Below are 16,405 nucleotides of genomic sequence, written 5' to 3'. Positions count from 1 at the left end.
GAAATGTGCCTATTGTAGCTGCCCATGTCAGTACTATCGCTCAGCATGTAAAGTATCAGCTGAGTCACAGCTTCTTGCAGTGCAAGATAGCTACTGTAGCTAACTTAGTACAGTGAAGTTGGAGTTAGCCTTTCTAATGCTAACTGGCTAACAGCTAACTCAGCACAGTGAAGTTGGAACCATAGTAGGTGGCACCATAACTCAGGCCTTTCCTTCTGGGCCTTATCCTCTCCCAGTATTGGGAAATTGCCTTTATTTTGTTACGTTCATTACATCTATTTTTAAATCACTGTTCAATAGACATTTTTCTACATTTTTCTACTCTACACTAGCACTATCCCAAGGTTACGCCACTACTGTAGCTAGCACAGTGTCAATAAATGATGGCTGGAATTGAGAACTGTACATATTGTTGTTAGGTCTCAAGAGATTTCAGAATATACCCAATGTTTTAGTGATGGCATAGAAAAACAGTTCTGTGTCTCTCGGTTATGTTTTTCTTTTTTAAGGTTTCTGCTGGTGTTTATTCTATAGCCACTGTGTATCAAATACCAAGTTTAGTGAGAAAACATGTCTTATTCATGGTCCTTTATATTGAGTCCATTACGCCCAAGGCCAAGGGCTTTGCCTGTTCGCCATTCCTATTCAGACTGGGGCTACTCTATTGTTGAACACATCATTTAACACTTTTGTTCTAACTTGTTGGAATTTAATGCAAAGGGCAGACATTTACAGAACTACTGCCATTACAACAGTTGTTGACGTGGTATTTCAGTTTTGATATGTCACAATCTACAGTAAGGTAATGTGAACGTGTATTTCGTGCGCTGATGCTGATTTATGTTGTTGTTTTTTACAATGAAAGTAGCATGTTTTACGGTACTGCATATGTATTCAATGGGAGCCCATGCAGTCGTCCCACCAGTGAAATGTGGGTTGTTCTTCGCCACAGTGCCAATGAGATAAAGTATGTATGTGTTTTTAAGTTCTCTATAGCGGGGTTTTCCAAACTCGGTCCTATAGCAGGGTTTTCCAAACTCGGTTTAGTTTTTTGCCTTAGCAGTACACAACTGATTCAAATAATCAAAGCTTGATGATGAGTTGGTTATTTGAATCAGCTGTGTAGTGCTGGGGCAAAAAAACTAAACGTGCCCCCAGGGGGAGGCCCCAGGAACTGGTTTGTGAAAACCCGGGTTATAGCTAGTAGTGATACATGTTTTTCAGGTAATAAGCGTTGGCATCCTGCTGTTGCTATTCAAAACCTAGCAGGAAGTTGTAGGAACCCCAACCCTAATTAAATGCTCTGGGGTGAAGTTTCCCGCTAGGTACATATCAAGGATCAGCTACCCCTCCCCCAATCCTACCTAATCTTACCAATTAGTGGGAAAAATCCTACATTTACTCAAGACCGGTGTCTAGGGGGCAACTTCACTCTGCTCCTAATAAAACAGACTCCCAAAAGAGGATATTGAAAGTTAATGAGCCAGGCAATAATTAGGGGACGGGCAGAGTCCTAGTGTTTGATGCTTCATAGTGGGCCTCTTCTCATTCGCTCTGAAGCACACACACCTGTGATCACTTTTCCATTCTCTTTGAAGGTCTAGTCCCAAAGCATATTTGATGATATGACTTTTAACATGTTCTGTGTATGCAGACATGCTTGACTGACTGCGAATTGTACGCCTGCACAGCGTAACCTGTGAGGATCAGTGTTTTTGACAGATAAAAGGGCATTTGATGGTTCTGATGATTAAAGGGGAGCTCTTTCTTTGGTGCCTGTTAGAACAGACAGAGGGTACAGCAGCAGAACTAATTTGATTGACGAGCTCTTGACAAGGTCCTCATATTTGCATCTTTGGGAATGCCTCAGAGAGAGACCTACTCTCTTAAGGATTTTAAGACCTCTAGGCAACAAGGGAAACTAGTGGTACAAGAAGGCAGTTCTGTGTTGGGTTGACACGGTCTTGAACTTTGTTGCCCTCTCAGGAGGTTACTCCACCGCTTGCCATCCACTATATTTCTCCTGTCGAAGGATTACACCAAAATGTAAGAATCTAGGCTACAGCACCTCTCTGTGCCAACTCTCAATGCCAGGTCCAGTGCCAACTCTCTCCTGTTCTAGAGCCAAACAAACCCAGCCATGTTGTTCCTAGGTTCTCACGAACACTGACACGGCACAAAAGTAGGGGGTCTATTTATGACGCTTAGGGGGTCAACACATTGTACAGTGTCTACCGTATCGTGTAACCTGTTTGGGCTAGGGGGCAGTATTGAGAATTTTGGAAAGAATATGTGCCCATTTTTAACTGCCTCCTACACCAACTCAGAAGCTAGAATATGCATATTATTGTTCAGGTTTGGATAGAAAACACCCTAAAGTTTCTAAAACTGTTTGAATGGTGTCTGTGAGTATAACAGAACTCCTATGGCAGGCAAAAACCTGACAAGGTTTCATGCAGGAAGTGGCCTGTCTGACAAGGAGTCGTGCGTCTTGCATCTGTTTATTGAAGAGTAAGGATCTCAGCTGTAACGTGACAATTCCCAGGGCTCCAATAGGCTCTCAGAACCCGGGAAAAACCTGAACGATGACGATGCAGCCTCTGGCTGAAACAGATTATCGCCTTATCCAAGTGGCCGATCAGAGGACCATTGAATGAGGCGCGTGCACGATTCGCCCCCGTGGAGAAATTTTATTTGGCTGTTTAGCTTATTGCAGATTCCCGGTCGGAATATTATCGCTTTTCTACGAGATAAATGGCATAAAAATTGGTTTTAAACAGCGGTTGACATGCTTCGAAGTACGGTAATGGAATATTTAGACATTTTTTGTCACGCCATGCGCACGACCGTTATTTACCATTCGTATAGTGTCTAGAACGCACGAACAAAACAGAGGATATTTGGATATAACGATGGATTATTTGGGACCAAACCTACATTTGTTATTGAAGTAGAAGTCCTGGGAGTGCATTCTGACGAAGAACAGGAAAGGTAAGAACATTTTTCTTATAGGAAATAGGATTTTGGTGAAGGCTAATCTTGCCGGGTGTCTAAATAGCTAGCCGTGATGGCTGGGCTATGTACTTAGAATATTGCAAAATGTGCTTCATCCGAAAAGCTATTTTAAAATCGGACATATCGAGTGCATAGAGGAGTAATGTATCTATAATTCTTAAAATAATTGTTATGCTTTTTGTGAACGTTTATCGTGAGTAATTTAGCAAACTGTTAGTAAATTCCCCGGAAGTTTGCGGGGGTATGCTTTTTCTGAACGTCACATGCTAATGTAAAAAGCTGTTTTTTGATATAAATATGAACTTGATTGAACAGACATGCATGTATTGTATAACATAATGTCCTAGGTGTGTCATCTAATGAAGATCATAAAAGGTTAGTGCTGCATTTAGTTGTGGTTTGGGTTTTTGTGACATTATATGCTAGCTTGAAAAATGGGTGTCTGATTATTTCTGGCTGGGCACTCTCCTGACATAATCTAATGTTTTGCTTTCGTTGTAAAGCCTTTTTGAAATCGGACAGTATGGTTAGATTAAGGAGAGTCTTGTCTTTAAATAGCTGTAAAATAGTCATATGTTTGAGAAATTGAAGTAATAGTATTTCAAACGATTCAAAAATCGCGCCACTGAATTCAGGTGGCTGTTACATAGGTGGGACGAATTCGTCCCGCCTTGCCCATAGAGGGTAAGCAAACACACATGATATGGTATTGTTATTCTTAGAGGTGACAGAGATGTCATTGAACTGTCATTATGAACCATGAGTGGTGTATATGAGTATGTATGGAAACATATACAGTGCATTCGGAAAGTATTCAGACCCCCTTCCCTTTTCCACATTTTGTTATGTTACAGCCTTATTCTAAAATAGATCAAATAAATACAAATCCTCAACAATCTACACACAATACCACATAATGACAAAGCAAAATCACTTTTTTAGAAATGTTTGAAATTTATTTTAAAAACTACACTGCTCAAAAAAATAAAGGGAACACTAAAATAACACATCCTAGATCTGAATGAATTAAATAATCTTATTAAATACTTTTTTCGTTACATAGTTGAATGTGCTGACAACGAAATCACACAAAAATAATCAATGGAAATCCAATTTATCAACCCATGGAGGCCTGGATTTGGAGTCACACTCAAAATTAAAGTGGAAAACCACACTACAGGCTGATCCAACTTTGATGTAATGTCCTTAAAACAAGTCAAAATGAGGCTCAGTAGTGTGTGTGGCCTCCACATGCCTGTATGATCTCCCTACAACGCCTGTGCATGCTCCTGACGAGGTGGCAGATGGTCTCCTGAGGGATCTCCTCCCAGACCTGGACTAAAGCATCCGCCAACTCCTGGACAGTCTGTGGTGCAACGTGGTGTTGGTGGATGGAGCGAGACATGATGTCCCAGATGTGCTCAATTGGATTCAGGTCTGGGGAATGGGCGGGCCAGTCCATAGCATCAATGCCTTCCTCTTGCAGGAACTGCTGACACACTCCAGCCACATGAGGTCTAGCATTGTCTTGCATTAGGAGGAACCCAGGGCCAACTGCACCAGCATATGGTCTCACAAGGGGTCTGAGGATCTCATCTCGGTACCTAATGGCAGTCAGGCTACCTCTGGCGAGCACATGGAGGTCTGTGCGGCCCCCCAAAGAAATGCCACCCCACACCATGACTGACCCACCGCCAAACCGGTCATTCTGGAGGATGTTGCAGGCAGCAGAACGTTCTCCACGGCGTCTCCAGACTCTGTCATGTCTGTCACATGCTCAGTGTGAACCTGCTTTCATCTGTGAAGAGCACAGGGCGCCAGTGGCGAATTTGCCAATCTTGGTGTTCTCTGGCAAATGCCAAACGTCCTGCACGGTGTTGGGCTGTAAGCACAACCCCCACCTGTGGACGTCGGGCCCTCATACCACCCTCATGGAGTCTGTTTCTGACCGTTTGAGCAGACACATGCACATTTGTGGCCTGCTGGAGGTCATTTTGCAGGGCTCTGGCAGTGCTCCTCCTGCTCCTCCTTGCACAAAGGCGGAGGTAGCGGTCCTGCTGCTGGGTTGTTGCCCTCCAACGGCCTCCTCCACGTCTCCTGATGTACTGGCCTGTCTCCTGGTAGCGCCTCCATGCTCTGGACACTACGCTGACAGACACAGCAAACCTTTCTGCCACAGCTCGCATTGATGTGCCATCCTGGATGAGCTGCACTACCTGAGCCACTTGTGTGGGTTGTAGACTCCGTCTCATGCTACCACAAGAGTGAGAGCACCGCCAGCATTCAGAAGTGACCAAAACATCAGCCAGGAAGCATAGGAACTGAGAAGTGGTCTGTGGTCCCCACCTGCAGAACCACTCCTTTATTGGGGGTGTCTTGCTAATTGCCTATAATTTCCACCTGTTTTCTATTCCATTTGCACAACATCATGTGAAATTTATTGTCAATCAGTGTTGCTTCCTAAGTGGATAGTTTGATTTCACAGAAGTGTGATTGACTTGGAGTTACATTGTGTTGTTTAAGTGTTCCCTTTATTTTTTTGAGCAGTATATATTAAAAAATACCTTACTTACTTAAGTATTCAGGCCCTTTGCTATGAGACTCGAAATTGATCTTAGGTGCATCCTGTTTCTGTTTAAGACTGTAAAGTAACAAAATGTGATGTGGAAAAAGTGAAAGGGTCTGAATACTTTCCAAATGCACTGTATCGTGCAGTGATCAAATTCTATAACAAACATCTATGGGGAAAAGGATGAGAAAGCATGGAATAGCTGCTTTCTGTCCTCCTGGTTCCTAAACTGTACTGTTCATCCTAACTAATCATTTTAGCTTTGTGAAATGTCAGTTTACCGAAGACCAGGGTAAAGCCCACTATAAATAAAGAATGGATTTATTTTTAGTGGGGAGAATCCACAGCTTACATCTAAATATTTGAAAGAATATTTAGATGTAGCCCTAGTCTTGTTTAGAATAGAATTCATCTAGTGTGCCAGACTTTACAGCTACACAGAGACCAGGGGCGAAAATCTGATATCAACTTTGGAGGGGACAATTACATGAAATTTTCTCAAGAGCAATTCCTGAGGGGGACACCAAAAGTAATGCTGTAACACATAGCCTACGTTGTAATATGGTAAATGTATATTGAGGAACCAAAGAAATAAGGTGTTTGCCGTACTCCTAACTACCGGTACCCAAAACTACACAACTAATCACAACAGCAATACCATTGCCTTTAACAAATCTTAGTTCAGTCACCAGTTTAAGTTGAGACTGGGGGTATCCATGGCATTTTCCAATTATGTTCCTATTTTACTAGTCAAAAAAATGGAGAACCTTTCATAATGTTGCCAAACAAAGACTCAACAAACTTACCTGAGACTCCCTGTCTCTGCCAGTCTGTCCCTGCGTATCTGTCCCCAACTCTGCTGTCTGTGTGCCATCTGTTGCCTGCTCTGCCTAATGACATCATTGTGAAACATTTCCATTAGTATTTTACTTCTTTCTTATGAACATTTTATCAACTAGTCTTTGAGATATTAGGCTACTAGGGTTCTTACTTTGCGTTTTGGTATACTGAAAAATACTCTGATGTCCGTCTTTTTTCTGCCATTTTCTACCTGGCTGGCTACACACACACACACACACACACACACACACACACACACACACACACACACACACACACACACACACACACACACACACAGTGTGCAGGTTATTTACAGTAGGAGATGGGCTTCTACCATCTTATCTTCTATCATTCTATATGGGCTTCGATCTAAAAGGTAGCTAGCAAATGTGAAATGGATTGCAGTGACAAGAGTTGACAGCTGTATGAGTTCACCATTTACACAACATATGCTGCAACCTTTTGTCATTTTAATCATTTGTTTCATATTGGCTAGCTTCCAACAATAGCTGAATTTGCAAAGCTAGCGAGCACCAATTCCGTTTCAGTGGTGTTTGCTATAATCTTTGCTACCCTGGTTAAATAAAGGTGAAATAAAATAAATAAATAAAAGTTCCCTTGCGACAATTTAGCTTTTGCAACGAGACCATTAAATATATTTAAGACAATCGTAGAACAGAGTGTAGTTCTGTTCAGTTTGGACTTCAATTTATCACTAACCTTATCACAGGGACTTTGAAGCACTAATTTACAGTAGATACGAACCCTCTGTTACCTTGCCAACTAAGGAACTGGCAGTGGATCAAACCATTGTGAGGCAAAGGGTGGGGGGGGGCGCAATCTTTTGAAACTTAAAAATGAGCTATTAAGTGTCTATAATCAGCACAATTGCTTTCATTGCGTATTAGTAATATTATTTAAATTAGATAGTTATGTTTACAGTGATATATTGGGGGGGGACAAATCATATTTTTCCCAGGATGGGGGGGTCGTGTCCCCCCCGTCCCCCCTGGGATTTCCGCCCCTGACAGAGACACACTCACCTGACTGGAAGATCAATCCACCCTCCCCCTCGCAGGGATTTGTACCACTCCATAGCCCTCCAAGCCAGACGATAGGGATGAGCAGTCTTGTCAGATGACAGGTCTCTCAGTTAGGAAATCACAAGGACATCCTCCATAATAATTGATTTTAAATCATCATTAACCTCAGTGGCGGCATTAATTGAATCGCAAAGATGACTGCTGAGACTCTGATGGTATGTAATTAACAATGCAGGTCTTTGGCTAGTGTGGTTGAAACCCATATATCCTGTCAAGGTCCAGTGGTTATGCTAGTTGAAAGGTGAGACCTTGAAGCGGATGAGGTGGGGAGATACAGTATATGAAGAGATAAGAGGTGGTGTGTGTGTGAGGGGTCCTCACCTGCTCCCCTCAAGCCAGTCTAGCTAGCTAGACAGACAGACAGATGGACAGAGTGAGGGAGGGAGGCGGGTAGGGCATGTCCCTCCATCCATCCCTTTGAGTCAAAACACATTCCAGGTTTTGAAAAGCCAGTGCCGTGTCTCATCTACCTGTCGGGGGCTTCTGTTTTTTTGCACTTGCAGGTTAGGGGAAGAAAATTAAAAAAAAAGCTTTATAGTATGTGAAATCTCGAAAATATTACTCAGAATGCATGATCTAGTGCGTGATTGTTGACTCCCGCCATAGTTCATTTAAGTACAGCGCGTCAATTATCAGCTGTTGTCAAACACGTGAGCTGGAAAGACGAGTGAACGCCGAAATGAGTATGCCGGTTGTATGTAGTACGCTAGTATGGGTATTTGGACATGACCGTGCGCACGAGCGTGCGTGTGTATTGTTTGTGGGGATGTGTGGGTGCTTGCATATGCGTATGTGGGTGCTTTCGTGTGTGTATGTGTAGAGCAGCTGGTGGGCTGATTGGGTTCAGCTGGGCCAGAGAGAGAGAAAGAGGGGAACATTGTCAAGGTGTAAACATTAAATGCACAACACATAATACAACAATTAATAAAAGTCCCATGATGGTAGTGACTGCCCATTACTGCTTATTACTTATTAACCCTCATGTATTCACTTTACTTTATTAAACATTTCAGTTGTTGTGTATCTTTGTTTTATTTGATGACTATTATTTCATTCCAAGTCATCATCTCATCTCTATAGAGCTGATGCCTATGCTGTCTGACAAAATCACACCCAAAAATATATATACACAGACCGACAAATGATGCGCAGTGGATTATGGTCATTGTAGGTAATTACCTCATTTTATGCGCTAAACTATGTAGAATATTGGCATGTTGGAAACTACAACTCCGGACTATAGGTTGGATGTGATTTATCTCTAGAAACTGTACGATGTGCGCATTGCGGTTGCAGAAAAAACCTGAACCAAATGGAATTCAAATAATTGAACCAATGTCATCAATTAGTTGTTTAAAAACCGAGAAATAACCTACATTTCAGATAATCGCTCTGCACTAGGTGTTTGCAGGCAGTAGTTATTTCTACAAATACATCAAAGTCCTGTGTGCAGATATGCAAAATATTTGATATAATATGGCCTGAAAAAGATGGCTCCGCCTTTACATGTCTTTGAAAGCAGTAACAATAATGAAGAGTTAACCTGAAAATGCTTGTTTCTGTTATCTGGTGTAATTATGCCACGCTTTGTTGGCAAGCCCACTGTTCTCACATAATTGAGCATGGACAGCTGGAACACTTCCGGTTCCTCACTTTAACTGTCAACAGTGACTTCCTTGCTAGTGCATTGTAATGACACTCCTTTTAGTCTCTCGTCTTCTGTCAGGGAGCATGTCAACACCTAGAAATAATCAGAGTTGTCAGCCCGCTCCAGACGTGTCTCAGACTCGTTTGTTGTAATTAGATTCAATTATGATGTTCAAGGTGGTTGATTCTTAGGTATGCAGACAACTGCCTCCAGCTAAAGTCTGACTGCATTGAACAATGCTGTGTTTGAAGCCACGTTTTTTCATGAAACTTTTTTTAAGACATTAATCCTCTTTGGGCTAGGGGGCAGTATTTTCACGTCCGGATGAAAAGCGTGCCCAGAGTAAACTGCCTGCTACTCAGGCCCAGAAGGTAGCATATGCATATTATTAGTAGATTTGGATAGAAAACACTCTGAAGTTTCTACAACTGTTTGAATGATGTCTGTGAGTATAACAGAACTCATATGGCAGGCAAAAACCTGAGAAAAATCCAACCAGGAAGTGGGAAATCTGAGGCTTGTAGTTTTTCAAGTGATTGCCTATCCAATATACAGTGTAAATGGGGTCATATTGCACTTCCTAAGGCTTCCACTAGATGTCAACAGTCTTTAGAACGTTGTTTCAGGCTTCTACTGTGAATGGGAAGAGAATAAGAGCTAATGGAATCAGGTGTCTGAGAAAAAGGCATGAGCTCAGTCACGCGCACAGCCTTGGGAGCGAGCTGAGTTCCTCTTCATTCCTAAAGACAAAGGAATTGTCCAGTTGGAATTTTATTGAAGATTTATGATAAAAACATCCTAAAGATTGATTCTATACATCGTTTGACATGTTTCTACAAACTGTAGTATAACTTTTTTGACTTTTCATCTGGACTTAGTAAGCGCGGGCCTTGCATTTGGAATAGTGAACCTAACGCGCGAACAAAATGGAGGAATTTGGGCATAAAGATTAACTTTATCGAACAAAATGAACATTTATTGTGGAACTGGGATTCCTGGGAGTGCATTCCGATGAAGATCATCAAAGGTAAGTGAATATTTATAATGTTATTTCTGACTTCTGTTGGCTCCAACATGGTGGGTATTTGTATGGCTTGTTTTGGTGTCTGCGCGCTGTACTCAGATTATTGCAAAGTGTGCTTTCGCCGTGAAGCTTTTTTGAAATCTGACACAGCGGTTGCATTAAGGAGAAGTGTATCTTTAATTCTGTGCATAACACTTGTATATTTTATCAAAGTTTATGATAAGTATATCTGTAAATTGATGTGGCTCTCTGCAAAGTCACCGGTGGTTTTGGAGGCAAAACATTACTGAACATAACGCACCAATGTAAACTGAGATTTTTGGATATAAATATGAACTTTATCGAACAAAACATACATGTATTGTGTAACATGAAGTCCTATGAGTGCCATCTGATGAAGATCATCAAAGGTTAGTGATTCATTTTATCTCTATTTCTGCTTTTTGTGACTCCTCTCTTTGGCTGGAAAATGGCTGTATGTTTTTTTGTGACTAGGTGCTGACCTAACATAATCGTTTGGTGTGCTTTCGCTGTAAAGCCTTTTTGAAATCGGACACTGTGGTTGGATTAACGAGAATCTTATCTTTAAAATGGTGTATAATACTTGTATGTTTGAGGAATTTTAATTATGAGATTTTTGTTGTTTTGAATTTGGCGTCCTGCACTTTCACTGGCTGTTGTCAAATTGATCCCGCTAAAGGAATTTGATCCGCAAGAAGTTTGTGTCCAGTCTAGTCTACTAGGTAATCACATTTAAAAACCTGCAAAGCATTTCATGTCATAATGATGAAAGGATGTTTTCAACTGCTGGTATCAAGCATTTTGTTTATTTGCGAGATAATGCTATGTGATAATTATCTTCAATGTTAGATAAGATAATGCCTAATACCATGGGAGAAAGGTCTTGGTAACACCTTACAGTAGGCTGCATTCATAAAGCCTTAATAAGGGCTACATAATGTTTGAACGTATCTCTTCTGCACGTGAAGGTACTCACCTCACATGTGCACAGTGTGGACAAGGGGCACAGCTCCTCTCACATTCTGGCCTCCCGACCACCAATAACTCGTTATACAGTACCAGTCAAAAGTTTGGCAACACCTACTCATTCAAGGGTTTTTCTTTATTTTTACTATTTTCTACATTGTAGAATAATAGTGAAGACATCAAAACTATGAAATAAAACATAAGTAGTAACCAAAAAAATGTTAAACAAATCTAAATATATTTTATATTGAGATTCTTCAAAGTAGCCACCCTTTGCCTTGATGACTGCTTTGCACACTCTTGGCATTATTTCAACCAGCTTCACCTGGAACGCTTTTCCAACAGTCTTGAAGGAGTTCCCACATATGCTGAGCTGCTTTTCCTTCACTCTGTGGTCCAACTCATCCCAAATCATCTCAATTGGGTTGAGGTTGGGTGATTGTGGAGGCCAGGTCATCTGATACAGCACTCGATCATTCTCCTTCTTGGCCAAGTAGCCCTTACACTGGAGGTGTGTTGGGTCATTGTCCTGTTGAAAAACAAATAATAGTCCCAATAAGCGCAAACCAAATGGGATGGGGTATCCCTGCAGAATGCTGTGGTAGCCATGCTGGTTAAGTGTGCCTGAATTATAAATAAATCACTGACAGTGTCACCAGCAAAGCACCCCCACACCATCACACCACCTCCTCCATGCTTCAGGGTGGGAACCACACATGCGGAGATCAAAAATCTCTAATTTGGACTCATCAGACCAAAGGACAGATTTCCACCGGTCTGATGTCCATTGCTCGTGTTTCTTGGCCCAAGCAAGTCTCTTCTTCTTATTTGTGTCCTTTAGGAGTGGTTTCTTTGCAGCAATTCAACCATGAAGGCCTGATTCACACAGTCTCCTCTGAACAGTTGATGTTGAGATGTGCCTGTTACTTGAACTCTGTGAAGCATTTATTTGGGCTGCAATTTCTGAGGCTGGTAACTCTAATGAGCTTATCCCCTGTAGCAGAGGTAACTCTGGGTCCTCCTTTCCTGTGGCGTTCCTCATGAGAGACAGTTTCATCATAGTGCTTGGTGGTTTTTGCTACTGCACTTGAAGAAACATTCAAAGTTCTTGACATTTTCCGCATTGACTGACCTTCATGTCTTAAAGTAATGATGGACTGTCATTTCTCTTAGCTTTTTTTTTATAGCTGTTCTTGACATAATATGGACTTGGTCTTTTACCAAATAGGGCTATATTCTGTATACCACCTCGACCTTGTCACATCACAACTGATTGGCCCAAAGGAAAGAAATTCCACAAATGAAGTTTTATCAAGGCACACCTGTTAATTGAAATGCATTCCAGCTGACTACCTCATGAAGCTGGTTGAGAGAATGCCAAGAGTGTGCAAAGCTGTCAAGGCAAAGGGTGGCTACTTTGAAGAATCTCAAATATCAAATATATTTTGATTTGATTAACACTTTTTTGGGGGTTACTACATATGTATTATTTCATAGTTGTAATGTCTTCACTATTATTCTACAATGTAGACAATAGTACAAATACCCTGGAATGAGTAGTAGTGTCTGTACTTTAGAATGGTACTGTAGATCTTGTAAGTACGGAGACCAATGTGTAGCACCCACCCCCTGTTCAGAGTGAGTCAGCGTTGGCCTGTTGTTACGTTGCTAATGCACAGGAAATGTTTTTGTGGGGATACCTAATTGAATCACTGTAATAACACAACATCCTTCTTCCTCCATTAGCCTCTGGTGTGTGTGTGTGATGTGGGTTTGCTGCTGTTGGTGCAGGACAGGACGGAGAGATAATAACCTGGCTGTCACTGTGTTGTTGAGGTCAAACATGCTCAGTGATTATTAATGTGCCCTCCATGTGAACTGTCTCACCTGTTAAAGGGAAAAGGAAGACACGCACACGTACATACAGTACATGTACGTAGACCATGCATCTAATAAGACACACAAAGACACACTGTCCACCCCCCCCCCCCACACCCCACACACACACACACACACACACACACACACACACACACACACACACACACACACCATGTCCACATCAACAAACCACCCCTGATTGAGTTGCCACATTTCTTTCTTAACTCTTAACTCACAGCATGCTACTGAAAGTGGCAAATTAACAATGGATCTGGGCAGACAAGTCTATAGGCACAGCAAGGGGTCATTGCCAACCTAGAGGCTATAGGAAGGAGTCTGCTTTCATATTGTGTGTAAAGTGCATAATGGCCCTTCTGGCCTGTGTGTCGTCCTAGACACGCTTGGAGGGAAAAACCACTCATTCCTCTGTGAGAGAGCCGAACACTGGCTCACTATGCTGTCTGTAAATTGAGTCTTTCTTCCCTCCTAAACGGTGACACACTGGAATGCAGAACATTAATATGGACACGGGTGGGCTCCCAGAATTCCTGTCATTGCTTCTTTTTTCTTTGACCATTATGAGCTTTTTGTTGCTTTCTTTCAGCTCCGACCATATCAGGCCAGGCAGATGTGTGTGTGCGTGTGTGTGATTGTGTGTGTGTGTGTGTGTGTGTGTGTGTGTGTGTGTGTGTGTGTGTGTGTGTGTGTGTGTGTGTGTGTGTGTGTGTGTGTGTGTGTGTGTGTGTGTGTGTGTGTGTGTGTGTGTGTGTGTGTGTGTGTGTGTGTGTGTGTGTGTGTGTGTGTGTGTGTGTGTGTGTGTGTGAATGGTGAAACAGCAATGTCCGTTTGTGATATTACAACAACGAAGTTACTGCAAACAACAAACAGTTTTTTCATTGATAGAAGACCTACTGCGGATTCCATCTTTAATGTTGGTACAGAAATTATTATTTCGTATGATCAAAACGACAAACTTTCACATCATCGTGAAAAGGGTCTTTAAACGTGAGTGATTCTGCACACTCTGCCTGCTGTAAATGATCTCAAACATGTGGCTTGTTTCTCTGTGTCTCTACAGCAGCCTGGGCCAAGGTGCAGGTGAACATGGAGGACAGAGTGGAGGTGTTTCTGGGGGACACGGCTCAGATCACATGCATGTTCACGGTCTCAGACAGCCCCGACAACGTCATTATCCAGTGGTACATGGTGAGTAGTAGAACATGGACACTAGCGCACACACACGCACGTTAGCCTGGTTCCAAAATCTGTTTGTGCTTTAGCTAACTCTGTTAGCAGTTGGCTAAAGGACTAACAGATCTGACAACCAGGCTAACGCATCCCTTCCATCTCAGATCCCTGTTTCACAAATGAACACATGCTCTCTTAGCTCTCTGGGCTGATTCCTAACCTACATCTGTACATTTATGCATCAGCTAACATTGATGTAAATGGGAGATTTACATGGGCACAAATATTTACTTTACACCCACGGAGCTCAAGGATTCGTCCCTCTGTCTCTGCCCTGTTTTCCAATTGACTTTGACAATGATCTTCGACTTGGATCGTAGATTACAAAGACCAATGTCCGCTTGAGGATCTACTATGGAAACAGCACCATGCAGGTAGTCGACCGGGGCGGGCAGTTCACAGACAAGATCAGTGTGAACGGGAAGGGGAATAGCAGCGAGGTGGTGCTGACCATCAGGGACGTGAAGGTGGAGGATGAGCTAGAGTTCATCTGCCACGTCAACGGGATGACAGCCGGTAGCGATGAGGGACGCACTATGCTCAAGGTGTTCGGTAAGAGTGTGATGCACCCATTCCTAGACCCAGATTTAGCCTAGTCCTGGACTAAAAAGCATGTGGCATGCTTATAAAGCTTCAGTATTCTAGCTATTGCTCTCTATTTGATGTCATCCATTGTTCCTCTCTAGCGTCACCTGATCGTCCAATCATCACGGGGGAGGAATCTGGGATCTCTGTCAGCAATGAGAACCCATCTAAGGTAAAAACGAACAAACAAAAACCACATTGTTAGCAATAGACAGTGAGGACTTCAGGTTATAGCATGGGGATAAGGTAAGGGCTTGTAACTTTTGAGGGCTTGTAACACTGACATTTGGCAAAATGCAAAGTATGTTGGTTTTATTGTAAAAAAAAAACAAAAAAACATTGAGCTTTTTATCCCCGTAATCGAGTACATGGTTTTCAGGAGAAAAGGGTTTACACTGACCGTGTAACGTCATTTTTCTCCACAGATAGGGAGCTGTGAGGCTAAGAACGGCTACCCCAGGCCCAACATCACTTGGTACCGTGACCAGAGCTCACTGCAGAACACGCCAGGCGGTGAGTACTACTAAGGCTTGGACAACAGTGACCATAGACACATTAGTATCTACGCAATGTGAAACAGAGTTGATAATAACAGATATCAATTCCACATCTGCTTCATGCTCTTCCTGCTTTTTGTGCTGGCAACGTGACAGTAATAAACACATTTAGAATGTTGTAAACATGCCTCGGATCTCACAAGGAATAACAAACATATTTTTGGGGTTATCAAAGATGAAAAGCAGATTGATGTCAGTCAGGAATTTGACAGTGAAATTGAAGAACAATGATCAGTGATTAGTATGACACAGATCATGCCTGTTGGAAAAATAGATGTCTGTTTCATGTGCCTGAATATGAGATGTGGCTGTGGAAAAGATTAATTAAAAATATATATATATTTAAAAATAGAAAACAAAAGTAAGTGATAGTAAACCACCCCATGTATTCTGTCCCCAACCTGGCCATTGGGGATACATCAACATGTGCAAGCAGCTACACTTCTACAGTAACTCAAGTTCTCTGTTTTCCATATGTGCTGCATGTCTCACAGAGGTCATTGTGGTGACCCTGGTCACTAAGGAGTCCAGTGGTCTGTATACTGTCCAGAGTGACCTTCACCTAAATGTGGTCAAGAAAGACAAGGATTCGTTCTTCTACTGCGAAGTCAGCTACCTTGTCCCTGGTGGAACCAAGATGACTGAAACCAACAAGATCAACATTACTGTCTACTGTGAGTCTACTGTGCACCCTCTTAATGTGTCCCCCCCTCATATGGAGACAGTAGAAAACTATACACATGCACAGTCACAGATGTACACAAGTACAGTGCCATCTCAAATCTCATTCAGTCTCAACGAGAAGCATGAATCATAAATACAAGTAACTATGCTACAGTGCAACGTTTTTATTTTTGGATTGTTTGTGCTGTCGCCACATGTTTCTGTCAAGTTTCTCTTGTCCTGTACTTTATACGGCCATACTTGCCACTTTCCAGGTCATAT

The 16,405-nt window shown here is 42.2% G+C and overlaps 1 protein-coding gene across 5 annotated transcripts in view; it reads left to right on the top strand.

Annotated features, from left to right (window-relative positions):
• mcamb (melanoma cell adhesion molecule b) overlaps nt 1-16,405 on the top strand; it is a 52,103-nt gene that overhangs the window by 20,479 nt on the left and 15,219 nt on the right. For 4 of the 5 annotated variants that reach the window (XM_045703478.1, XM_045703479.1, XM_045703475.1 and 1 more), the window contains exons 2-6: nt 14,149-14,276; nt 14,639-14,870; nt 15,005-15,075; nt 15,329-15,416; nt 15,955-16,134. In XM_045703478.1, coding sequence (XP_045559434.1) covers nt 14,149-14,276; nt 14,639-14,870; nt 15,005-15,075; nt 15,329-15,416; nt 15,955-16,134 — 699 coding nt within the window. The remainder of the gene's footprint in view (nt 1-14,148; nt 14,277-14,638; nt 14,871-15,004; nt 15,076-15,328; nt 15,417-15,954; nt 16,135-16,405) is intronic. The other variant, XM_045703476.1, reaches the window with a different exon arrangement.

The sequence above is a fragment of the Salmo salar genome, chromosome ssa20 (genome assembly GCF_905237065.1).
Source record: "Salmo salar chromosome ssa20, Ssal_v3.1, whole genome shotgun sequence".
Classification (NCBI taxonomy): domain Eukaryota; kingdom Metazoa; phylum Chordata; class Actinopteri; order Salmoniformes; family Salmonidae; genus Salmo; species Salmo salar.
This window is presented reverse-complemented; position numbering and strand designations above follow the sequence as displayed.